This window comes from Falco biarmicus, chromosome 3 (genome assembly GCF_023638135.1).
Source record: "Falco biarmicus isolate bFalBia1 chromosome 3, bFalBia1.pri, whole genome shotgun sequence".
NCBI classification, from domain to species: Eukaryota; Metazoa; Chordata; class Aves; order Falconiformes; family Falconidae; genus Falco; species Falco biarmicus.
In genome coordinates this window covers 75,089,293-75,116,369 of record NC_079290.1, presented here as the reverse complement: position 1 = coordinate 75,116,369, position 27,077 = coordinate 75,089,293, and the positions used below count along the sequence as shown (strand labels likewise).

The 27,077-nt window shown below is 41.4% G+C and overlaps 1 protein-coding gene and 1 long non-coding RNA gene across 11 annotated transcripts in view; one reads left to right on the top strand and one right to left on the bottom strand.

Annotated features, from left to right (window-relative positions):
- LOC130146390 (sodium-dependent neutral amino acid transporter B(0)AT3-like) overlaps positions 1-22,136 on the top strand; it is a 28,238-nt gene extending 6,102 nt beyond the window's left edge. The window contains exons 2-12 of the mRNA XM_056332486.1: positions 3,697-3,837; positions 5,437-5,574; positions 7,882-8,063; positions 8,471-8,581; positions 13,750-13,862; positions 14,140-14,268; positions 14,856-15,012; positions 16,550-16,754; positions 18,381-18,540; positions 20,061-20,223; positions 21,315-22,136. Coding sequence (XP_056188461.1) covers positions 3,697-3,837; positions 5,437-5,574; positions 7,882-8,063; positions 8,471-8,581; positions 13,750-13,862; positions 14,140-14,268; positions 14,856-15,012; positions 16,550-16,754; positions 18,381-18,540; positions 20,061-20,223; positions 21,315-21,527 — 1,712 coding nt within the window. The 3' untranslated portion in view covers positions 21,528-22,136. The remainder of the gene's footprint in view (positions 1-3,696; positions 3,838-5,436; positions 5,575-7,881; positions 8,064-8,470; positions 8,582-13,749; positions 13,863-14,139; positions 14,269-14,855; positions 15,013-16,549; positions 16,755-18,380; positions 18,541-20,060; positions 20,224-21,314) is intronic.
- Positions 9,086-23,848, bottom strand: LOC130146391 (uncharacterized). 10 transcript variants are annotated; one of them, XR_008820888.1, is made up of 7 exons: positions 23,667-23,848; positions 22,184-22,468; positions 21,279-21,425; positions 18,334-18,525; positions 12,494-12,649; positions 10,670-10,812; positions 9,086-9,434 (listed from the first exon to the last, which is right to left on the bottom strand). It is a non-coding gene; the product is annotated as an uncharacterized LOC130146391 (long non-coding RNA). The 10 variants fall into 10 exon arrangements; XR_008820893.1 differs by having other exon boundaries at positions 22,393-22,468; positions 23,667-23,847; XR_008820894.1 differs by having other exon boundaries at positions 22,184-22,332; positions 23,667-23,847.
- Positions 23,849-27,077: the final 3,229 nt, after the last annotated feature.

The window sequence follows — 27,077 nt, the reverse complement described above, 5'->3', positions numbered from 1 at the left end:
TTATGGGCATTTCTCCAGGCTTTTAAGGTACTTACAAATACTTTATCACTATCAATTTCCTTATTCATTTTTTGAGAGGAAAAAGGTTACTGAAGCTAAACTTTTGTTTTTACAGGTTCCCCCCTGGGCTTGCTTCTTATATATGATGTCATTTATTTTCCTCTCATTGTGGAGCACACAGATCTAGAATATCTAAATATATATTTAGAATATCCAGATACAGAATAATTTGCTTACTGGCACTATGACTGCTTCTGCTAAGGTTCCCTTTTCCCATGCCTCAATGAAGCCAAACCTACTACCTACCACAAAAGGAGTTTCTGCCTCCTTTGTGACACAGGCTCTGTGTTAGGTACCAGCTCGCTTCATTCTCCTTGGATTTTCTTCTTGCTTTTTCCACAGTAGATACCTCATGGCATTTTTTTTTTAAAAAAAAGATTTAAATCCTGCCTCCTGGCGCATTGTCCTCTATCTAATAAACAGAGTCCTTGACTATACGGTGCTGGAGCGTTCCTTCTCATTATCTGATACCTTTCTGACATTCTTTTTCTTTCTGTGGGTGGGGGATTCTATTGTGGGAAAGAGTAAGCTTCAGGTGCTTGAGCAGACTGTCTATGCTTTACCTAACTATTTCTTTTTTGCCTAAAAATACTGTAAAGGAATGAATAAGTGAAAACATTCTTTTACACTACAAGCCATTTATCTGAATTAAGTTTGAGAAAGATTAGCTCCATTAACTATTTTTTTCTTAGCCCAATCTTCTGCCGTATTTTCATATTTGCAGATAGCATACCTTTTATATTGTTCTCATGTATTTCCTTTTCAAGTGTGACATTACGTTTTGCCATGCTGTAAATATGACTGTAGATACATACAAACTAGCACAAAGTAAACAGGCTTTTATCAGCAGAATATCTAAACATGCTCTGCTGTCAATGGTTCAACTAGCAAACAGAAAAGGGCAGAGAGATAACAGAGAGCAGTTTGCACTAATTATTACACAGTTATTTCCAGGGAGATATGATATGGGAGATAGGCCAGTTCCTTACGGAGTGCTCTGCTAGCAAGGGCTCTGCATCGCATAGATGTCAAAGAAGCTAATGGGATATCAAGAAGCTTTCAAGGCCAGGAGGGAAAGGGTTAGAAACCTCTTTTTAGATGAGTGGAAGAGGTCTGACTTCTTCCTGTGTCTCTGGAAACCACCTTCAAGTTGTTTCTCAGTTCTCTTCCTTTCTGAAGTCACATTTATAAATGGGTAAGTTAGTGATCAGAAAAGGTTAGACAGGAGCTGCCCTAGGAGTTTTCCCATCCTCCAACCTTCAACTTCATGTGGTACCTTTAGCAATCTTACTTGCCAGTGGTTCCAAATTTTTCCTCTTTCTAATAAGAATTGGAATTAAATAAGCATAAAAATGCAATTACTGCTGAACTTCACTCAAATATTTCCTGAATCATCTACTTAGGTATATGATGGAGTAAAAAATCTTTTGCTTTGCATCTTGATGTTCAGAAGTAGCAGGAGTGGGTTTGGAATAGTTGTTTGTAAATCTTCAGACATAAGATCTCAAAGGTCATTGAATTAGTCCTTTGCAATTAGACAGCATCATGTATTTATGGTTGGACTCAATGATCTTAAGGGTCTTCTGCAACTCAAATGTTTCTATGACTCTATGGAACAGCTGCTGCCTGGAGCTGGTGTGCTGCCAGGCAGCTGGGCGAAACACGGGAGTGCTCTGCACTGTGGTGTGCCAGTCACTCGTGTGAATATTTTGCTGTTTCCAGAAGACAGCCTGACACCTCGGGCTGTCAGGAGGGCTCAGTGGGCACCCTCAGGTGTGCTGTGGAGGGGAGTATTGCAGCAGGCTTGAAGGAGAGCACGGGACTGAGTGTGGGGAGAGGTTGCCGAGTTCTTGCAGAAGGGATCTGCAAACTCCTTAGTATTTACATGGAAGCTTTGGTAGGTAGCTCCAGGTGAGATGTCATCGGGTGGTAAAACACTTGAAAATAAACCAAATACTGTGGTACTTAACTCCCTCTGTAAGTCTCCCTTTTGGGGTGGGGGTGGTGGTTATAACAGCCACTTTAGAGCTTCCTCCATGCACAGGGACTACCGAGCACGGGTACTGAGGATCCAAACTGAGGATTTAACATACTGGGAATTAACTGTGAGAATTCTTTTTCAAATCTGCTTCTTAGCGGTTAAAAACATCTTAAGAAATCAGAATCTAAGTAGAGACATTTCCACCTTTGGCAAATTAAGAACAGTCCTTCACTGAGAAAAGCTTTGCCAGTTTTTGTTCTCATGTATTTTTAGCCCTTGATAAAGGGCTAAACCATTAAACACACCTTCTCTGGGTGTTGTGTGCAGTTATTGCAGCACTTAACAATAGGTAGCAAAGTTATTGCAATACCTAGCTCAAGCAATTTGATTTATCTGCCCAGCCCTTCTAAATAGCCAGTGATTGCAAAACACTGGAGCCACTACAGGAAAACACCAGAAATCCTTACACATTCCCTCACCTCCCTCTCAGGGCTGAAGATGGAGCAGAGAGCGGAGCTGCTCTGCTCTCTGATAGCGATGGTGAGGCTGTTCTCCCTGCCAGCCTGGAGGGAGGGGAGGTGTCCAGAGCTGGAAGAGCAGAGCTGGGCAGGCTCAGGTATGAGATTTGGAGGCAAAATCAAAAAGGTCTTACTAGGCACAGGTTTACTGATAAAGAGATGAGGAGGACAGAGTCAGTATGAGTTGGTAGGAGGACTGTGAAGGAGCTTAGGCAGGATTTCTGTTTCCCCAGAGAAAAAAGCCTTTGTAGTCACAGGGGCTGCTGGCGATGGCAATAAACTTCCATCTATTACACCATTTCATTTTAATTGGACATTTGTGCAGGTGGTTTAAACACATTGATGAAACTTCTCCTGGTCTCATGACAAATCAGCATCTGTGCAAAGGCAGGAGACCCAAACTCGTGTCTCTTCTGAGGGAAGGCAGGGGAGATGAGGTGTCACACACCATTTTGCAGAAACCAGCAGGCTGCCGGCAGGATTGATACCTTCCCACAGGCACCCAACAGTGCGTGCTGCCTCTGGCCCAAGGGAGCTGCTGCGAGAAAAACAAGAAGGATGTAGAGGACACAAATCTGGAGGAAATTGGTTTTCATTGCTCCCATGTCTCACAGAACAACTTCAGTCTTGCTTTCAGTTCTTCATTAGCAAGAGGCTCTGAGCAGAGCTTAATGCAATAAAGTAACCTTGTGGGTCTCCAGTGCAAAATCCTGCTTTACCAGGGGAGGATGGAGGAGCACACGCCCGAGAGCTTCAGGGAGGGAAAAGAGGGATGAACTGAAGGGGAAACAGATGGTATAGGGGAGAGGCAAACCCTTGTGCTTTATGAGCAGGGGAAGTAAAGAAGATGCTTAAAAGAAAGGGAAATGAAGGCAATAGTGAGGCTATTTATAATGGGCTGTAGTGATGCTAGAGGGGAAGCATCCTGCAGCACTAAGCATCCCACTCCTTTCTCCTACATATTCGCCAACAAAATTACCAGTAACAGGTGTTACTTGGCAGGTATCCCTAACAATGCTCCCTCTCTCAACACATCCTACAAGGACTTTGTTAGGGTTATAAAGAAGACAAATTACTAAACAGTAGTTTCAGTGAGATGCAGATAATGATGCGGCTCAATTGCACTTGTGTTTTCAGGGGCATTCCTTATCCCATACTTCATCGCTCTTCTCTTCGAAGGAATCCCACTGTTGCATCTCGAACTGGCCCTAGGACAGTGCCTGAGGAAAGGCAGCATCGGTGCTTGGAACACCATCTCGCCTTACCTTGGAGGAGTCGGTACGTCTCTCACAGTCCCCGTTTAAGGAACTGCAGCTGAGCTCCCAGCCTAAGCGCTCACTTCCTACAGACCTGTGCCTGATGCTTGTTAGGACATAAAAATAATATTTTTTATGATGAGGGTGGTGAAACACTAGAACAGGTTGCCTAGAGAGGTTGTGGATGCCCCATCCCTGGAAACATTCAAGGTCAGGTTCAACAGGGCTCTGAGCAACCTGTTGAAGCTGATCCAGTTGAAGATGCTCCTGCTCATTTGGACTAGATGACCTTTAATGGTTCCTTCCAACCCAAACCATTCTGTGATTCTGTAATTCTAAATCACTCCCTTCGGGTGTTACTCTAGGCACACAGGAGGCTTAAATGCAAACCTAACCTTTGGGGTGGGAAACATAACCACCACAAGCTCTGCTAGCCAACACTGCCCCATTCTACCATACCCCGGAGCTTACACAAGAGCTGCCTGCCCACAGTGCTTCTTGCTCCTGCCTCACAGCCTCTCCAGGAGCCAGTCATCTCTGTCCAGGGATAGTTGGATTGGAGCAAGGACAGAAAGACAGGAAATCACAAGCAGGATCCTGGCACCTCCTAAAGAGCCTAAAGCACCTCGGAAAGTTCCTCTGAGGCTGCTAAAGGAATATTGTTAACATGGCTGGGGACAAGGGACAATCCACACAACAGTGTGCATCAGACTGGTGTGCAGTTTTGTCCTGGCAAATTTTTTCTGCTTACTTAATAATGTATGAAAAATATGAAAAAACATACAATGTCCTGCACACATCATTAGGCTTCAAAAAGTTAATAGGAGCATCTGCTGTTAGAGGGCTGAATCATCAGCTCTATCAGTTCTGAGATAGAACCCTCCTGCCCACCAGGGCAAGGAAAAACCCTTGGATGCTCCAGCCAGCACTGCTGGATCATCCCCTGCTTTAAACAAGCGCCTGAAAAAGGGATTGGCAGCAACAGCTATACCCGTGAGCATGTGTGGGAGGAGAAGGGGAGGCTAAGAGGAGTTATCTAAGGGCCAGAGGGCAACCAGGAAGAAATGCCAAGCAGCAGGGTGGTGCCTCCAGCTAAACACATCTCCTACAGTTAGGAATGTCCATCCTCCCTTTGCAAAAACGCAAGCAAGCAGAAACCGTGGGTTTGCTAATTCTTCCTTCCTTATTGTAGGAGCAACACAGTTACCGGTTTAGGGCATACACACATCACTTTGGACAAAGAGTGCCCTCACGCAGCTATAGCACGCTGTGAAACTTCAGACTCTTTGGGTCTCTGCTATTGAAGTTGTTCCATGTAGAAAACAATGTATTATATACTAGAGCAAAGATTTCAACCGCTCCTGAACCAGGTCACCGCACGCCAGGGAAGGCAACACCTAATCTTGGGAGTGTTTGCCTTCTTGGAGCAGGGCTGGTGACCTGGGGGACTGCACCAGCGTTCGGCTACTGAGGACACAAATGCCCATCTTTCACGTGAAAATCTCTGGGGGTAAAGAGAAAATCTTAAAAAATTAGGAAATCTTGAGCTTCTAAGAACAAGTGCTGCAATTGATAATTTTTTCCAAAGCTTTTCTAAGCTGAGATATTGTGCTTTCTGCAGGGGTTGGTTCATGGATGGTGTCAGTTCTGGTGAGCTTATACTACAACACTGTTTTAACCTGGGTGATGTGGTATTTCATAAACTCCTTCCAAGAACCTCTTCCTTGGAGTGTTTGTCCTCTAAATGAAAACAAAACAGGTAACTACCCCTTCAAGCATCGCTGCTAGCCAGAGGAGGATCACAAATAGACTGGGGGCTAGCAAGGGGAAAAGGGAAGTTTTATTTATTTGTTATGCTTATGCTATGATACAAATATCAGTCTGAAAGAGCATCCTCTGCTTTCTGACTATGGAGAAATACTCCTCTATCAAGACACACGTGTCTGTTATCATAAACTACTTATCAAGACACGTGAGATTGTTAGCATAAGAACCAAATTTATGACTACATCTTTCAGTAACTGCTTTAAATGAGACTTTCGAGTTTTCATTAGCTGGTAATGCAATGGTTATGACTCATAACAAGCTCATATAGAAACCTTTTAGCTCATTTGCCATGATGTGCTGAGAAAGATCAGCTGAGTTGTCAGAGCAGGAAACACAACCCTACTGGAGAACTTCAATTTAAGCCTGTAGATTGCTGAAATTACTTTTACACATCCAACAAGACAGCTTCCCGGAGCAGGTAACCAAGAAAGCCCTGAGAACAGAAGCCACACTTCATTTGACCCCAAGTTTTGTGCAAGACTTTGTTTTCCTATCAAAAAGCTGTAAGAGTGATGTTAGCCTACTGAAATTCATCATCCTTGCAGGAACAATAAAAGCCAGAAAGTCCATGACCCCGTTTGTTTGATTTCAAAATGGGAAACAAAAATAACAGTGTTTTTTTTTAAAAAAAGCAACTAAATAAGCAAAACATTTTTGAGGTAGCAGAGAAACTACTTAAAGAGGGAATCTTTGAGGCTCAGACCAAATACACACTATCCATTATAAAGCTTTTAGTAAGACCAAAGACAGACAGTGTACCTAAGCAGGATAAGGAAGCCTGCTCTCTGTTTTTTAAAATTGTTTTTCAGCTTTTTTGTTCAGAGCACGAGAGGCAACAAGTTCCAGGGCACAGCAAGAAACAATCTGCATAACAGGCTTAGGAAAAAGACGAAATACATCAGAAATCAACTTTCTTTTGGAGACCTTAGGACTATTCTAGAGTAGGAAGACAGTCAGACATTTCCCATCTTTGTTACAGAAGTAGAGAAAATTATTTTTGCCTTAAGAAATAGGATTCTTTCATTTCTCAGGATACAAATGTCCCAACTAGCGAGCTAAACATGTATTCCAAACCTGCTTTAGAGATCAGCTTTTTAATCTATAGTTTGGTATATAAAAAGCCTTGAATTTTTAGTTAAGCATCCTTTAGAAAATATTGAAGAAGTCCTTTAAAGATGGATTTTTCAATACCAAAACTAATGGGACTTTAAAACAGGGAAGGACAGGAAAAAAAGTTATGCTAAACTTGAGCGGGACTGCATGCAAAACAGCAGCTTCAGTAGGAGACACTGCAAGAAAATTAGTGTGCTCTCCTAGGCAGAGGAAGAAACGCATTCAGGTCTCACCAGGCACATAAAGGAAAAAGAGCTTCCCCAGTCTTGGTGTGTGCTGGACCTCCTGGTTACAGGGATTGCTATCAGTGCTGCCTCTGTAGGTTTCACAATGTGTAACTCCAGCTCCTGGAAATGCACAGGGCTGCCTCCTGCCCTCAGGACATTCCTCATTCCGGCTAGGAGCAAAGACAGGAGCTGCAGCACCCAGGGAACTTGGACTTCCAGCTAAAGACTGCAAGTCAATGAGTTTCCTGAAGATCCTCTGTCAACCTCCTCTTCAGGCATTTAGGCAGACAGGTGAGCGCAGGTCACGGTGTATGTTGTGTTCCCAGTTCCCTCCTCTCCAGACACAGAGCCTGGCTGGGGAGTGCCCGCTCCCCTGGGCGCAGGTGCCTGGGGCTCCTGCTCACAGAAGTCCTGGAAATGTGACCCAAAGAGGCTGATGCATGGGTTTTGCCCCCCTACAGGGTCATGACATAGCCAGGGGATCCTGGGCTTAGGCGTATCCTCAGGTGCCTGAATCTTGTCACAGCTCTGCCAACTTACAAACATGCAGCTAAAAAATGTCAGTCTCCACAGAAATTACAGTTTAGAATTTACCTTGCACCGAGTGTGACACCTTTCCTATTTAAAAGGTTATCACCTGTAGAAACGTTGGTGATGTTCTGGTGAAGGTCTCGTGTAAGTCTCACAGCCTTAGCCTGCCGTGACAGTCGTCTTGCTGCACATTACAGACAGTGCAGAAAGGCCAGTTCAGCCCATCTCTGTATTTGACTTGGCAGCCCACAAGAGACCATCCTGCCACTCTCCATTGGTATAAAGTATTCCTTCCTAACCATACAGCGAGTGGGAAAAATATTACCCATTTCAAAATTTATTCTTATGCTTGCCACATTTTCTTCTAGGGCTCAATGAAGAATGTTATGAAAGTACCGCAGTAAATTATTTCTGGTACAGGAAAACTTTGAACATAACACCCGACGTCACTGATAGTGGCACATTGCAGTGGTGGCTCATTTTGTGCTTAGGAACCTGCTGGGCAATTGTCTATCTCTGCACCATCCGCGGAATTGAAACCACAGGAAAGGTATGGAAAGGATAGAGAAGTGCATTATCCCACCCTTTGAATCCTGCTCTCCAGATACTGAGTTTCACCACCAATGAAAGCCTTCCCCATGTACCACACTAGCACCATTTCAGGGTGTTCCTTGTCCTTGTCCAACGAAGCGGTGACAGCAGCACACATGGCTCAAAACGACACTTCTCTCCTTTTCCATTGCAAATGTTCCCGCCCTACCAGCCTCCCCTCACACAGTTTCAAAAGCAATTTTGTTAAAAGTATGTTCTGCTAAAGTGCACTCTGCTTCTTCTAAAGATGGCAATATTCATCTGTAGCTGTCCTATCTAATATTATTAGGATTGTATGTAGCAATAACTTAAATAGGATTTATCAGTGTTATTCTCAGTAACCATCTGTCTGTCTTCTTACTTTAGGCAATTTATGTAACAGCAATATTTCCTTACCTGGTCCTAACTATATTCCTCATTCACGGACTCACTCTACCAGGAGCCACCGATGGTCTGGTTTACCTCTTCACCCCTAATGCAAGTATTGCTGCTATAGTCAGAAATACTATTCCTTATTCTCCTCCTCCGATCTCATACTGTATATTGATTTTCCAGCAAATCCTGATCTAGCTCCCTATCCAAGAGTTCAGCTAAGCTCTTTTTTATGAGATGAAGTGATTTAGTATTTTAATATACTGTAGCAAGAGAAGAGGCAGCAAGGTAATTAACAGTTTGGTAATAAGCATATCAGAAAATACTGGAAAAATGAGTATGTTATGGGTGCCTCAGACTTGAACGTCTAAGTGAAACTGATATGCTTCATGAACAGAATCATCTCTTTTACACACAATAAAGATGGGACTTTCCTGTCAATACTACCGAATTTACATGACTTTAGTATTTTAAGACTTCATAAGAAAAACAGCTGAGGAATTATACTGCAAAGTGTTTGGTTTTTTTAAGGTTGAAAGTAATTTTATCCTACCCCTTTTTCTCTGTAGCGCAAGTTTCCCCCCCCTCCCTGCCGCCCCCACCCCCGTATGTCCCTAAAAGACAGAGCTGCTGGAGTGCACCCCTCTCCCATTTTTTTCTCATCTTCTCAAAGGGACAGGAGTCCCAGATCCCTCCATATGCTGGCCATTTCAGAAGGACCTCTTTATGCTGTCCTTAGCAGCCTTCCCAAATGCAGAGCAAATTTGTTCCACCAAGTGGCTGCTATCAACCACAGGCTCCTCACAGCTCTGCCTTCATGCTAAAAACCTCCATAAAGCCGTAAGTGTAGAAGAGGAAAAGCAGCACCCACTGACAGATGGTCTTGGAGCGTCCTCTGCCTCTGCAGCCACAGCAGTGCTTCCCACCACAGGAGCACTGGGTATTGCCCTTTCTCTTCCTACAACCGAAACGCAGGCATTAAGGAAAACATAAGCCAAGAAGCCCAGAGATACATTACGTGTCAGCCTGGAAAGGGACAACAGCAAGGGACAGCTCAGATGAGACACCTGTTTTATCCCTCCCCCTGCAAAACCAGTCTTGGTTGTCTTTCTTGTCAAAAGACAATCTTGGTCTTTACAGGAGGTCAGGACATGCACCCTTATTTTTGTAGGGCTCAGACAGGACAATAAACGCTTGCTTCAATGTCTTAATGAAGAAAGCAGACTAGACAGCACAACCAGAACAGTGCTTGGCCTGTTGTCACTTTGTCTCAGCTCAGCTGATTGGGTTTCTCTGAAAGAGCTCAGGCATCTTTGGGACTTCACATTCCACAGTCATTACACAGTGAATTTAATGCAAAAACTAGATTTATGTGTATTCACAAAGCCTGGAGGTATTGCAGTGCTGAGGGGGATCATCATACAAGAAGAGCCGGATGGTTTTGCAGACTGGCACCAGAAGTCAGAATGAAAATCTGGCTGCAATCAACCTGTAATTAAGGATTAGTTCGTTTGAGGAAGCAGATCCTGGAGACGTCCTTTAAGAGTCATATGAAGATGGTTTTGGTGCTGAAACTATATTCTTACCTACAAACATGGAAAAGCTGATGCAACAGCCTGGTAAGTGATCATCTACTCTGGGTGTTGCTATGCATAGAAAGTTATAGTGTAAGACAGAGATGGCTTTGTTAAACTAACACACCAACTGCTATGGAGGATTCTGGCACTTCAGGGTCTTCAAAAAGACAGCAAGCACACAACTGCAACATTTCCTTTCTTTCTTCTTCCCCTTAGCCCACAGTGGCAGTACCAGTATTGCCTTTTCTGTTAGTCTGTTTAATGAGAAACAACTCCCACCACTGCCATCAGTAAATACATGCATTTTTCTTGTTACAGTTCTCCACAGTGGATGTCCTAAAGTGAGTTTTATAGGGGGGTTGTTGGTTTGGGGGTTTTGTGGGGTTTTTTGTCAAAGATTTACCTGGCCCACCCAGACCACATCAGGTTACAAAACTGTAAAGCGTATTTCTTAAGTGCATGCTGTTTTCTTCTTTTCTTTTTGCAGGAAGCTTGTAAAGCTTTAGTAAAATAAAGTTAGCTCACCTACTGCCATTTTCAGCTTGCTTTACAAAAAAGACCCTAAACAAACCAACACCCACCCATCCCAAAAAAACCCCAACAAACCAAAACCAACCTTCTTGACATTCTCCACTCACTGGGGCAATCTCTTCCAACTTTTTTCCAACTTTGCAGTGTGGCAGAAATTGTAGGTTTTTTGTAATAGCTGACACATCCATTCTCTGGTAACTGTTACACCTCCCTCTTGTTTTTGCAAATCTGTGAAAATAACACCTAGTGCTGAAAGTCACATCTTACCAGTTTCAACATCACAATCACCCAACTGAATTTATTTATTTTTCCCCAAACCACCACTGCTTAAATTCACTCACCTTCCAAGTTTGTATTTTACTTCTCATTAATAAATATCACAAATAATAACTGCATGCATATGGATTTTAAACATGACAGGCTGTGGTTTTCTTTTCATGCAGAAATGCCTAGTCCGCTTTTTGCTACCTGACATACTTTCACACCTTAAATTCTAGAACAAATAACAAATACTTCTTTTCATTGACTTTCAGACATGGAAAAGTCTGATTATTTACTCATCCCCTCTAACTCCTTGGCTACCTGGAAAGTGAAGCTGCCAAGAAAAAAGAAGAGATACTGAAGTTATGCTCACAGGCACTTGAGGGGAAAGCAGAAGCTGTCGCACAAAGATGAAGCAACAGAGGAGCTGGAACAGAGCTTTTGGAAAGGTTCTTGGGAAAAAAAATTAAAAATCAGAGGCGGCAGAGAAGGGATCCCATCAAGCATCAGCAATGGTGCCTATGCAGTTCAGCTTCTGTGGACACCTGTGTCAGCTCAGGAGCACAAATGCCTCCTTCTCCAGGCTCTTTCACATCTGAAAGGGCTTCAGAGACTGTAAATATTTGGGGGTTCTCTGGCAACGAACAATTTCAGAAGCTTGGTTGGGCAACGTGCCTGACCCCAGTGCTCTGCAGCTATTTAAAGAGCAGTAAGAACAGCCAAGAAAAAGGCAGCACAGGCACCAGACCCTCTATCCCAGAAGGCAATTTGTAGTTTTTTCATCTATTTTGCAGTTTAGTTTTACACCTAATATATTACTGTGAATGAACGCTTAAAACTCCTTTTGAGGTACCCAGTCTGTCCGTAATCACTTCTGGTATTAAGGAGAACGAAAGCATTACCTTAATGAACTGCTGTCTTTAAGTGCAGTATTACTTGTTGGCCACTTGCTTATGAGAAAAGCAATAGCTGTTTTGACACCAAAATTACACATCACAGGGATCTGTGAAGAAAGTTTCTGTCCATGTTTCATGTGTTCAAGTATCCAAACATCTCACTGCCAAGGGGGCAGCAATTACGCTTCCTTTCCTCATTACCCCTGTGTTCATTAACATTCTGCTTGTTCATCTTCATTCGCACAGTTCTAGTTTCAGCACATTTTTTTCTTCTGAAGATGTGCTTATGATATCTGTATGCCAGATTACCAAAAATATAAAAAAGCATTTAGATTCATAATTTGTTTAAGACCAGAAAATGACATTGCCATGGCATGTTTGCCTGTCCACTACTTCTTCAAGTTTGGGCATGGATTAGTGTCTTAGAGGCAAAAAATGCATTACGTCTAGCACCAAACTAAACTATCACCGGATTCATTTGCCAAAGTCCCCAATCAGAAAGTCAAACTTTTAACAACCTCCTCTATCAGCACTGACAATTGACTTGGCAGCACTTCATCAGGCTGTGAGGGCCATGTAGCAGTGTGAATGCTGAGTTTCTGCACTGCAGTAGCAATCTAGTTCTGTACCTGCACGTGGTCTTACCAGCAAGTGCTCTGGCATTAGAAGGTTTGGTTATGATCCTTCAAAATGAACCTCTAAGAAAGGTTTGCCTAAGTTGAAGCATTTCAGTCAGCAATGGTTACACTTACCTGCTTGCTATGCTATGTTGTACAAAATGTTACACCAGTTCTGCTGTGGTGAAAGCACTGACATACTTGTGGAGAAAGCATCTGCAGTAATGGCATTCACCGCATCCGTCCACACTGAGATGAATCCATTATTCTTGCTCTTCAAGCTCAGGCCAGCTTCAGAAAAACCCAAAATGCTATTAAGGGGCTTCTGGCATACTTACTCCTCATTCCTACAGATGTTCCTAATCATGTACTAGGATCAATAGCACAGGCATATAGACATGACAGGAAACACAATTTGCCCTACATTACTAGGATGCAGGTTTGATTCAGATTGATGTAAACCAAAGTGAAATACTCTACGGCCCCAGTATTACTTCTGGGCCAGCTGCTTTTGAAAACACTCATTCTTAACTAGTACTGGTTTCTAGTCACTCTACTTGATAACAGATTGGAAAATAATTCACCTTGGTAGGGTATAAATATAACACACCACTTCTTAGTTTCTGCAAGAAACTAATATTTATTAAGTATATTTACATTTTGCTCATTACTTATGCTTTATCTTTTTCTTTCAGCCTGCTTTTAATGATAGAATCCCTTCTTAGCACAGCTATTTAGGACCGTATATTATTCTCTGTAATACAACAATCATTGACTTTTTAATTTACCTTCATCTATCATGTCGCCCTTACATCTAAATTAAAATTTTGCTGTCGTTTTCTCCTTTTCCCCTTGTTTTGCCTATGTTGCCCTTTTATCTTTTATTGCTGTTTTCACAGTACTTTGAATCTAAGATGTTCTTTTTAATGAATATACTCTTCTTGACTGCCTGGACTTTTAGTCTGGGGTTTTTTTATATCCTTTTAAAGTGAATTTGGAAAGCTATGGAATCACTTTCTGTCTTAAAACAATGTAACTTTAGTGGTTTTTTATACAGTTTTAGGAAGATAATATTCTTAAACTGTAAGTTACCCAGTATGTGGATTTATTGTATGCCTAATGCCTATCATTTAGAAACACTTTTTTTTTCATTGGAAGAAGAAGCATACAATGAAACAGATTCTGCAATAACTACGTACACTAAATAGACCAAATCATGTCCTAAGAAACACCTGCTTTACTGACATGTTTTGTGCTAATTCCCATTTCCAGTGTCTTTAGATGGCAACACAACACTCAGTTTCAAAAGTAAAGTATGAGATGAGCTATGAGAACTGGGAGAGAAAAAGAAAATTTAAGTGTAATACATGCATTTATTCCCATTATTTCAGCTGAACATTTTGAAAAATCCCCGTGTATGGCTTGATGCAGCTACCCAGATTTTCTTCTCTCTCTCTTTGGCTTTTGGAGGACTTATTGCATTCTCAAGCTACAACCCACCAAAGTAAGTAGAACTACAATCTTTATAAATTGGCTAATTCTTGCTGCATTTTGTGGAATTTTCTGAAATTTTCAAAACACTTTCTTTCAGATATTTATTAAGAATCTTAGATTTTTAAAGGCTCTTAACAGCTGCTGTCTTTCTAAAAGGCCAAATAGATTTTCTAACAGGAAAGGGAAAAAATCTAAAAAAATAAAATGTTTCCAGAAATACCTGAAATAATCACAGATAAAATACTGCCTTTTTTTAGTTACTTCACTTGTTTGAATGCTGTTTCTAGAAATGACTGTGAAAAGGATGCTGTGACAGTAGCAATTGTGAACAGCGTGACATCCCTCTACGCTTCCATCCCAGTTTTTTCTGTTTTGGGGTTTAAAGCAACCACAGGCTACTGGGATTGCTTGGACAGGTGAGAAACTTGCAGTTCCAGTGTTATAGCATGGTTTCAATGCCTAAACAGATAATGTGTTACTTGAACATGCATTTATAGAATTTATTTTCACTAAAAAGGAAAGGCACCTGTACGGAGAAGTCTAATATAAAAACAGAAGGTATTACGGCACTGAGGCAAGAATGATCAGGGTTAGCATTTGTAAGAAGCAAGACAGATTATAAAACAACCCATTAATCTCAATCTCAGAGTAGCATCAGTAGTAGTTAAAAACACAACACCTTTTCCTGTTCCACCAGATTCACTGGTACATTAAACACAAGTGGTGGAAATGGTCTTGAAGGCTGAACCCCGCCCCCACCAAACCAACAAACATTTTAGAGACTGTACCTGCATGAAGCACTCTGTTTGTATCTGAAAGACAGGACATTAAATAGCTTGAATATTTTCTCCTATTTTATACATAAGTTCCCATTTAATATTTTCCTTTATATTGTACAGAAAGTAAACATCACTTTCTACTAACATCTGAATACATGGCACAGCATTTCCAGCCACGTCACCTGGAAACATTTAAACTAACGGTATGTCGGCTTCTCTGGCAGGAACATTATCAGTATCATCAATGAATTTGATCTTCCAGAAGAAAGCATCATGCGACAGAACTATACAGCCTGGATTAGTTTCCTAAATTCATCATATCCAGAAAAAATTGCTGGACTCAAACTGAAAAGCTGTGACCTCCAAGAATTTCTTGATCAGGTACCATAACTGCTGTCAACAAAGCAATCCTTTATGTAGAAGGACTGCTATCTTCCTTTTCCTTGTAAGTGCTTATACTTTACTTGTAATGAATATATCATACATAACCATGAAACAAAACAGTTTTTCAAAATTTGAAATAATAACACTGCTGTAGGACAGTCTGAAATCAAAGCTGTCTGGTACAGCATGTAAAATTACACATTATTATCACAAAACTAATCTTCAAATATCCTCTTACCTGGAGCCTACCACGGACACTAGATGCAGCCCTACTTTAGTTTACAGGAATAAGCACAACAGAGGAAACACATCTAATTAAAAGATTATAGGAAAAGGATGCTGAATGAGAGTTTTCTAAATCCATATTTAAGAAAGTATCAAAAAAATCCACAAAAATGTTCACTGTTTGCCTTCAATCACAGGAAGGTATTCCTTTCCTCATCTTTCTATTCCCTCTTGTCCTCTCCCTTTTATTTTTCCTTTTCTTTGCACAAGATCTTAGCAATATTTTAATTTTTTTCTCCCAACTCTCTTCCCCCCTGCCAAAATACATCATGATCGTCTCCCTCTCCTTCTTTTCCCACCCTCCCAAAACATTTCCCCTATCGCTAAATACACATGTTCTCTGTTTACTTCTCCAGCCTCATTCCACTTGCTCCAGTGAAACCACCCAGTCCTCAAACTCTTATTTACTACTCACTTATTCGTACTACCTTATTACAAGTCCCTGCCACCTAATGAGAAGAGAATAGGGCCATTGTTGGGAGAAAGAATAGGAAAGAAAGGAGCTTGAGAAAAAAAGAAAATAAAATCGAAGGACAGAAGGGTGGACACATTTGCTAGGGACAGAGTGTGCTGATGCACAACAGCCATAACACACAACAGCGAAACAGGCCATTTTGCTCACATGACAGAGAAGTCCAAGGACAACATTCCAGCCCTGACATGAGTCAGTTTCTGTTTTGTCTGGCTTCCTCTGATGGCACCCATTTCTGATTCACAGAAATAGATTAAAATTTAGATTTAGATTAAAAAATCAGATTTAAATATCCTTGTCCTTGGGAGACTGAATTCAAAGAATTCTGGCTTAAATTGTCTTTTTTCCTATTAGCCTTTTCTGCCCTGGTAATTATGGGTTTTTTTGCAACCAACAGTTCACCAACTCCCTTGCTGCTAGAGTGGCCATCATATCCTTCCTTACATATTTTTCTTTCCAGCATCTCTTACATTATACATTTTTAAAAAAACGTATTTAAGAGTATTAGCAAAACAATTGTTCTTTCAATTACAACTCTTGACACAGCTCTCTGTGCAAGCTAGAATTCTGTTCTATGATTGTCTACACACCTCTGATAGACCATTTAAAATTAAACCCCCCACACTCTCCACTACCTGTTTTCACAACTGCTGGCTGCCAGAGCCCCACAGGCTGACCAGCACCCTTGACTCCAGGGAAGAACAGCAGCATATACGCACGAGAAACTACATTTACACCATTATAATGCATATTTTTATCTGCTTCTGAATTCTGCAGAGCGTATCAGGAACTGGCTTGGCTTTCATCATTTTCACTCAAGCCATCATTCTCATGCCAGGCTCCCAGGCCTGGGCCATCCTGTTTTTCATAATGTTGTTCTGCTTGGGCCTTTCTTCCATGTTTGGGAACATCGAGGGAGTCTTCACTCCTCTTCTAGAGCTTCGAGTTGTATCTAAATCAATACCCAAAGAGCTATTATCTGGTAAGGTATTTGCTTTGGTTTGTTCAAAGAAGGTGGCTTCTTTATAGATGCGCAAACTACCAACGGCTTCATAAATATCACAGAGCGATTAAGAATTTTAATATTAACTTAGCTATCTCATAGTGTTGGTAAGGGCCGTGGATTGTGTTTGCAGAAGATAAGGACATAGATGAGGTAGCAGTTACGGCAGAAGCTGTCAGATGACAGTATTATATTGCCCTTGCCAGTTTTTTTTCTTAGCTTGCAAGAGCTGTTTCAGTCTGAGAAAGCTTGTTAAATCGCTGTGCCTGGCGTCTGAGTCGTTGTTGACATCAGGAAGAGCCTTGTCTTTACATAAGCCTTTGGCACCTAAACAAGCCACTATAAGGCAACCACTGACATCAGCTGGTCTGCCATAACCACCTCCGCACAAGCTTACCACACTGTCACAGCTGTAAGAGAGGTCATTCACCCTTATTTCATTCAGGTTTATGCTGCTACAGATTCTTTCATATTTACTGTGAACAGGCCGAAGTTGAAAATTACTACTTGGAAACTGAGGAATGAATGTGTGCGATCCTGTTCTTGCACCAAAACCAGCATCTTTTCAACCAGAGACAGTTACTGAACCCAACCTGCTCCTCAAGAACCAGACTCAGTGAGAGTCTAACAGATCCTGCTGTGAAATTGGTCTAGAAAAATGTGTCTAGAAACATTTCTGGTGCTTTGAAGTAATGGATTAACACATCAGCAGCGTGTCCTTTTAAATTCTTATGGGGACTATTGCTGGCATGCCTTTTTTAGAGTGTTCTTGTGGCAACTAAATTAAATCCTTCCCATTTCACAACTTTCTGTGTAGAAACAAATTTATTTAAAACTTGATGAGATAACCCTATTATTTTGAAATTGATTTTCCAATTGTGAGCTTTAGAAAAAAAAAAAAAAAGAGAGAGAGTCTGGAGCCAATTGTAGACAGCAACGAACCAAAGGCCATTTTAGAGTCAGAAGCAATTAGCAGCACAACACAAGGATGTACAAATTTATTTGCAGCCCATGTCTGCACCCAGCAACACTATCCCTCCTTCCAACTTTTTCTCTCAATTAACCCAAATCTGTACCTTGGCTAAAAGGGAACTGACCGTAGAGAAGTATGGTGAAACCTAAACCAGACACGCTGGAACTTAAGGGATATACACATTTGTAGCTCTGGGCCCTTTGAGGAAATGGGGGGCAGAAATCCAGGGAGCCCTTACACTTCTCAGGTGCCAGCTGCCTGTGCTTTGAGCCCATGCCAGGGAGATGAGATAAGGGCACTTGAAACTCAGTACACATCAGTGAAAAATTAACACAAGGCAACAGCATAGCACAGCCCAAGCTGTCTGCTGGAAGTACAACTGAAGGATGCTCCAAGTCACAGGAGTGCACTCCTCCTGCAACAGTGGTGTCTCTTGGCCAACACACGGAGGAAAACTGAGTTTGGGAAGCGATATTAGCTCCCCTAAGGAAAAAACAGCTTGTTTTAGCTCTGTAGAGGGAGAGAGCACAAAAATCACTAGAGAAAAACTAGAGCAAAAATAATTTAGAACAATGATATACTTACCAAGTTCAGTTCAACACTCCAGTAACAAAGATACCTTTTTTCTTTAGGTATAATATGTTTAATTTGCTTCCTCATTGCTCTGTGTTTTACACTGGGTTCGGGGAGTTACTGGATTGACATTTTTGACAGCTATGCAGGATCATTGCCTCTTCTAGTCCTCGCTTTCTTTGAAGTGATTGGGGTTGCGTATATCTATAAAATTAAAAGGTACGTTGGAAAATTTTTTTTTCTCTCGTAAGAGACAAATGCATTTTCCTCTCAATCCACGTCTGTTACATACCAGTACACAATATTAACTTACTTCTGTAGCACTTACCAGTTCTGTGAATGTAGTTATTATACTTTGCTTCAAGTGTCCTGTATTTGTAAAACCGGAAGGACAATCTCTGCATAGCACTTATGGAAGGGAGGAACCCAAGTTTAAAGCTAGAAAGTCAACAACCATTGTAGTTCTTTGGCCAGGAGGAGTTACACTGCCTTTCTAATATCCTCCTGTTAATGCCCTTTTGTTTTGTTTACTCTTGTATTTTTTGTTTCTTATTATTTTTCCCCCTCAAACTTCATAGTAGGCATCATGCAGTAACTCCCCCGTGTTAAGAGGCTCAACCTGCACGCTGAGAATCTTCGCAGTCACAGACACTAATTAAATTCACTTTTTAGTTTAAAAGCTTTCCTACATCCTCTGTAATTGTAAATGCCAGAAACCTTATCTCATTTTGCATTTAGAATAAACCTGCCTTCTCTACTCAGGGCCCTTGCAGTTCAGAAATTTCCCCAATTCTCAGTAAAGATTCATCTTTTCCCCTCTATATTCTACTCGGTTATATGTTGGGACTTCACCTTTCCACACATCCCTCTTGTTGCCCATACAGCTAGCCTCAATTTTCCACGATGCAGAAGTAGCAATAGTAGGTTTCACACGCTACCATAGATTCTGGATTCCATAGCACCTGTATTTTCCCTGTTGTGCTACTATACATACACTTTTTCCTCTTGTTACTATGGGATATGAGCATAGTCAAATCACTTTTTCCTAGTTCTCAAGAGATTACTTAATATCTTCACTTAGGTTAACAATATTGAAGACAAAGCTGGTGTTTGAACACACCCACAAATTACAATTCCTATTCCAGATTGCAAAACTCTTTCAACTTGATAGATCCACGTTATCATGTAACTACCAAACTCAGAACCATACATCTACTGTGCATTCAACGTACAAAACTCTAAGAGGTGTATGCAAAAGATCACTTCCATGTCCAAACAACTGCCACTACTGACTGCGGAGGAAGATGGCTCAGGTGCAATAATCTTGTCCCTGACCCGATTTGATTCATTTGGTGCTGGTTGATTCATATTTCTTCCTAACAAGCTATGTTTGTTCCCTTGGCAATTCTGTCTTTTTTTAAAAGGTTTGACTAGTTCTACAGAACTGTTGTAATATTTTCATCATTTATTTGTGCTTAGAAACTTTAGACTAGGTGCTCGCATAACGTAAACTGACAATGTAAACTGATCATTGATCCTTGGTAGTGATCAATAAAGACCTACTTTATTGATATTATTATTATTTACTTAAGTCTATAGGAAGTTATTAAAGAAGGGTATGCAATAGAAAAGATTTAGGGAGCTGTAGCATGTGTTTAAAACTTATGGTAAAAATATGAAAAAATGAAACTGTTACCACTCAGATCTGACATCATCATAAACTTGTCTCCTCTTAAAAGGTTCAGTAAAGATGTGAAATGGATGACTGGACGAAAACCCAATCTCTACTGGCAGATCACATGGAGGTTTATTAGCCCTCTGCTCCTGCTCGCTGTCTTCATAGCCTTTGTTACTCTTCAGATACAGAAGCCACCAAGCTATGCAGCCTGGAACCCTAAATATGTATGTTCTTGAGTATTTCCAAAACTTCTAATAAAAGCAAGAGATGCTTTCTCCCTTACCCGATCCTTTATAATCATTGCCATCTACAGCTTATCTACGTAATGCAGCCTGAAGTGATGCAATGCTTAGAATGAGAAGGCTCCAGTGTGCATAGAGGTTACACATACTAAAATGTGTTTCTGCTAACAGAGCCTCTTCTTGAGGCGTCCTGCACACTCCATGCTCCGTATTTCTTAGGGATGCGCACAGAGAACTGTTGAAGTGTAATGTGTCTGTGAGGCACTCCATATCTGCAGGGGTTCAGAGGTGGAACAAATGCATGAGCAGAGCTTTAGAGCTGCATAACAGATACCAGAGATCAAACATTTCTCGGTGAGAACCACCAGTACCACTGGGGTCCTGATGAATATATGAACGTGTACTTCTGACAGGCAGACAGGGAGGGAGGCAGTGCTCTGAGGACAGTGTTGGCTAATTCAGTACCAAAGACACGTCAATGCTGAGAACATTTGTTCTGGATGTCACTGTCTCATGCCAGTTGCAGTTCCCCCACCCTGCATAGTTTTGAAGATCTATTCTGGTCTTAAACTGCACAAGGATTACACAGCAGCAGTGTCTTCTCTAAAATCCATTAAGTATCTACCATCCCAAAATAAAACTCACAGCCACAGAGTTGCAGAAATTGTATTCTCATCGTTCTCCCAAAATATCTCTCATATAAATCTTCCCTATTTGGCAAAGAGCATGCTCAGTAATTGCTGAAACCAGGTAAGCTCTGAGTACTAACAAAAACAATCAGAGCACAACTAAAAGAGGGTGAAGGTTTGATAATTCTTTGGGCAACCTCTGCATCCCTAGGAATATGTCACACTCCCAGCTATAAATCTTTGAAGCTGTAAAACATTTACAGCTATCTTTAGTCCCAACAAGAAGGGCATACAGAGGACACGGACACCGAATGCTATTGTAGAGCAAGAGTAAAACTTTTGCTTTCCTTACTATAACAGCATAAGAAAATGCAAATGGAAATTACAGTAAAATGGCAGTGCACCTACCAATTATCTCTTTTGCTTGCTTTTTTGTCTTCACAGGAAGGCTTCCCTATGAAAGAGGAAAAAGTTTATCCACCCTGGGTACTGGCCATCTGTGTGCTGCTAGCTGTCCTTCCTTGTGTGTTTGTACCTCTGGTAGCACTCTTCCATCTGATCAAAAAAATGCACAGAAGCAAGGACTCAAGCTTTGTACCACCAGAAGTGTTTTCATGTCAGGGGTCTAATAACAACTTCTCTTATCAAAAAGAATAAATACCCATTGTATCTAGCTGTAAGTAAAATTAAGACAGCCTTTGTTAGACGTGATTAGTTGTAGTATGGTATCATCCAGCCAACCTGGTTTATGCAGTTCATATGCCTACAGGCAATCACTAGCACTCTATAAGCAGTGCTGCTATGTTTCCTTTATTTTCAACCAATTCCACAACAGTTATTTTAATCTTGTCTGTCCCACATCCTGTCCTGAATCCTACATACTGACCAAGTACCAGACCCACTGCTTTAACCCTTTTCACGCATTACTAACTACATGTCTCTCTCCAGTCAGTCTTTAAACTTGGAAAGCCTGCTAGTTATTGCAAATGCCCTCTGTCTTCCTCCGCTTCTAAGAAAACCAGTCTGTTCCTAAGAATCAGCAACATAAAAATTGGAACACAAGCACCTGCAGTTTCATTCACTGACTCCCCTTCTGAGAGGTGTAGAATGGAAGCTCTTGTGTAGTGACTCTTCTTTGTCCACTACACTCTACTTTTTGTAAATCACACTTAAATAGCAGTTATTTTGTGATTATTTCATATTCTCAAGCATTGCAAAGAGCAGAAATAAAGCACCGGAAGTTAAAAGAATGTAAATCTTTAAGTAAATCTGTAAAGTAAATCTGAGTAACTAATTTTGCACAAATCTCTTACCTTAGCAGATTCCAGAATTTATTGTAGGGGAAAACAGTGTGAAAACAAAAGTCCCCATTTTTTTCCCCTTATTTTTCTCAGGCTGAATACAGTAACTGAATACTGTAATAAAAGCGCAGATGTATGGAAGCCTCTTTGTGAGCTGCAACCTTATATGACATGACAATGAAGTTAAACTTTACTCAAAACCAGGTTTTCCTGTACTTTACTGCAGATCCTGGCCACTCTCTGCAGTGACAGGAGATGAGGATTTCTTTTTCAAGCAACTTGAACAACCTGCAGCTTCTGAAAAAATACAAGGGAAAGTACATAGGGTGAGTAATTAAGAGTCAAGGAAAGGACAGGAAGGTTAAGGAAAATGGAGCCTTGGGATAGGCTACACACTAGCAGGGCTTCACAATGGGCAACAGGGATTTTGCCACACAGTGAAGATGAATGAGACCGACTCGAACTCTGAAGAGCAGAGGCAGTTACCTGACTCCTTGAAAAGGGCACAAGGGGAACTGCAATCACGGGAGAGAGGAGGGGATAATTTTTACCTTGCTGCTTAAGGAAAGAGCAGCATAAAGAGAAAGAGATTTAAAGAAAAAGAGATTTATTTCTTTTTTAGATTTTTCCTTTTAGATTTAGTATCCTCTTCACAGAGCTGCTGCAACCTCCTGTCCTGCAACTAGCTTGAACAATAAGACTCTTCTGGAGCAGTGATGGTACTAGAAACAGTGTCATCCAGTCTGTCACACCAGATCCACCACAGGATCAAAAGAACACTGTGCCTCTGCCTGCTGGAAGGAAATGCACTGGGTAAACTGTGTGCACAGCAGCTGCCAGGCCACAGCCTCCAGGCCCTTCCACTATGTGGTATGAGTAGTATCACCTGCAAAACAATTAAGTGCCTGGGCTCTGCATGCTTTTATTTCTGAGAGCCATGGACTTGGCTAATGGTCTGTGTGATGACGTCCATCAATTCCCCATGGTTGCCTGCCAACAGCCCCAGCCCTTCAAGCCAATAGAGGGGCAGGTAATAGAAACACAGCTTCTGTTAGCAGAAACCTCACAAAGTTCCAAGCAAACTTCTTGATGTTCTGCAGCTATGCACTGTAAAGGCTCTAGACAATGACATGGAAGATTTAAATTGCCACGCTGCCTGTTGCAAATTAAATTTAAGAGGTTATGAGTACAAAAGGCTTCCACAAAGAATGAATAATAAGAAAACCCCAATATAATTGTGATTTTATATATTCATATAAAAGCTGTAAATACATAAATAAGAATTTTTTATTAACTCAAGCGTACACTACATATTCATGTCTTTGATTACTGATAGCTACATGCTCATTACAATCAGATATGTAGAGTATAGGCAGCACGTTTATGTATTTGGTCAGAGATCTATTCTTAAAGAAAAACACAGCCAAGCAATACAGACACAAGCTGAGAAAAAAAATAAACTACATATACAAGACTTTCAAGCCTATAAACCCACCTCAAGTCACTGTCATAGCACCCTCAGACTTCTTGACTTTTGAGCTGCCCCTTCCCATTCACCAGAAAGGAAACTTCATGGGTCATCAGACATGCAGTTCAGCCTGGGACAAGACTCAGGAAGAAGACAATTTTCAGTTCCAGTAACTACAACTCATGGCAGGGAAATGCACCAGCTGAAGTTACTGTTTAGCCAAGGTAGGCATGTAGAAAATGTGTTGAGCAACTCTTGCAGGAACATTGTCTTTTCTGTTCTCAGTGCACTTCTGATGTGACCTCTACTGAGGTCACCTGTAGCCTCTTTCAGTAAAATTAGTGCTACAGTCTTCCCCTTCCTGTTCACATGAAGCACAGCCTCTTACAGGTATTTTTTTCTCTTGAATAGCATGACTGACTTTGAGTAAGCATATGCATGGAAACACAAAACTGAATCTGTGCTGAAGTCTTATATACTAAGTGCTGTCTACTTCTGCTCACTCTCCCATCAATCTTTTATCTGCATATCCCATCAGACCTTCTTTGCTATAATACTCTGCTGTGAACTCATACTGTTCTGACAGACTTTTCTGGAATTGCTTAGGCTGTAAGGACAGCCTGGATTCTTTGGGGGTATATCTGTAAAGGACACATACATGAGTATAGAGATTTCAGCCTTAAGCAGAATCCATACCCCTAAGACAAAGAGCTCAAGTACCTATTAAAGGAAAAAGCCTTAGAAGGAGCATTACAACAGCACTATAAATAAGGAAGCACCCAAATTATAATAAAATAATAAACAGAAAAAAGCTGAAGAGAGAAAAGCATATTCCTCCTGGAACACAGGCAGTTCCCTATATTGCAAAATTTGATACCTACCTCAAATTGAGATTCACAGTCCCTAATCTCCTCCCAAAATGAAGAAGTGGGAGAAGGATGTGTTTGATGGACGCATCCACACGCTACAATTTTCTCTAGAGGGGCTTCTGTCAAATTCCTCCCTCTCAGCCCTGAAGAGATAGAGACTAAAGATAGATTTTCAGCACTGTCATCCTTCCTCCTCATATAAAGCCTCCAGCAAGCAGACTTGCACAGTGGTTTGCACCGTTTGCAATATAGGTTGCATAGTGCAGTCACACTGAATGGCTTAGCACTCAAATCTCTCTACTTACCTCCTCCTAAATACTGTGACAATCTTAACCTTCCCCCCAACCTTCAAATCTTTCGCAGTTTTCCCAACTTTCCAATGATTGTTGAAAATCCACGTTACAGGTTCAGAATGCTCCTAAGCCAATTCTTTTAATATTTCCAGATTCAAGTTATTCAATCCCAAAGTTTCCTATCAGCAGTTGCTGTTTAACATACTACCTTGCTGCCAATTATGTAGAAAATATTTTACCACCACCATGTATCGCACTATTTAATCTAGAACAGCTTCATACAGAAATAGCTTTATGGAGTATTTCTACCTTCACAACAGTATAAACATCTCATTTTAGAGCATTAAGTCTATGCCACTGCTACGTTTAATCTATTCCTTACACATAGACTCACAGCATTTTTTTTTCCAATTGTCATAAGCCACAGAAAGAATTAAGTAAAAGTTTCTTCTTTAAATTACCAAATTCTCCATTTGCTAAAACACATACTAGTTTCAGCTTTATTTTCACTTGCCTTCTTGAATGGAAGGTATTTTAAAATTAAGTCTTCTCCTGCGATTTCTGCATTGTATTTGCACCTGTTTATAAAGAGCCTTCAGAAACAGCAGCTACTGTTTAAAACTGATGACTCAGCAAGTAGTTATGGGGAAAGGCAATCATCAGCTCAGAAAACTGCAAGCATTAAGCTTTATGCATATTTATAAAATCATATCTTCAACCAAGACCACATCAGCAGTTTATATTATCACAGTATCCATTGTGATACCGAGCAAAAATGGGCTAATTAAGCCACTGGTGAAGTTTACATTTCTTTCATTCTCCATGTTGCAGCATCCTGTGGAATCCACATAAAGAAGCAACTGATGCTGGAAACAGGACCTTAACTGAGCCTTAAAGTGGAAAAAGCCACATCCTTCTCTAGAAGGGAGCACACTGAATGACATTAAAAACTTCCGTCTTTAACATTAAAACTTATGAAATAAAGCATGTTTTGGCTTACATGGGAAAAATCAAAGTTCAAGGGCTCAGAAGCAAATCTACCTGTAACTACCTTGCTCTTGGATGGTAGCAGAGAGGTTTTCTTCTAGTCCTCCCAAGCCCACCTATCTGCGATGCTTTCTGAAACACCGACCAGTTCAGCACTGCTCTTGCTCCAGTTACCTACCTCATTTATCCAGGACACTCTCTGAACACCCTGCAAGCTTGCCTTGGGACATCTGTTCACTGCAGAAAGGCTCTCTGCTCTTCCCAGGGGGCCATCCTCACTGTATGGATTTGTGTTGTAGGATCCTGGCTCATGATGTACCCTTTCAGGCTGCCCAACCCCTATTCCAGACCATTTTTTCAAAATAGGCATGCTCGTTGGCTTCCAGGAAATAAGCGGGCTCCTTTGCCTCAACCTTCTCTGAAGGTTCATGCAGAACACAAGGACCAGGACAAATTAAGCAGGCTTTCATCCCTACTGCTACGCCCCAGCACAGCCGCCTTCAGCATGACACGCAAAATGCACAAGGCCCACACAGTAAGTGGTAAAGAGTCAAAATGTGTATCACCCACAACTTCTACAACAGGGAGGGGAAGTGAAGCAGGAAGCAAGGAATGCACAGCTGAAGGAAGTCCAGGTGAAGGATGAATGGCCACAGGTAGGAGGAACAGCTTCGGCCAAAGTGCAACAAGTTCTCCAAGTGCGCGTCTCATCCCTGCCAAGGGATGCTCGTTGGAGCACCTTGCTGGCTCTTCCTGCCACATGATCCAACAAAATAAAGCTTCCTGAACCACCAGGCCTCTCTTACGCAACACTGCCCATGATAGTGTTCCCTCACACCAGTACCACTGCAGAACATTGTGGGGACGGAGGGTTTTAAATGTTTGAGCGGCTGGCTGGGGAGCAACTGGGCTGTTTTTCACCTGCTCTCTAATCTAGTAGGAGCCATTGTTCTATGGCACTGTTTATCTTATTTTTATCTAACGGTGCCACTTCACAGAAAGAAAAAACCCCAACTTGTATGACTGACTGACTATGTTTTGACAGTTTGAACTGAGTTATGATGTTAAGGGACAGACTGCAATACTGCAAATCAGCTTCTAGGAGCTGTGTTATCAACCCCCGTGTGGTGGTTGTCTGTCAATCCTTTGAAAACACCTACTGAGTAACACTGCCTACACTGTGTTCCACTCCAGCAAGATATCCTCCATCTGCTTTGATAAGACCTCCCAGTAGCTGCTATTCAGCCTATAACAGAGATAGAAAAATATCTCTACCTTAAAGCAATGCA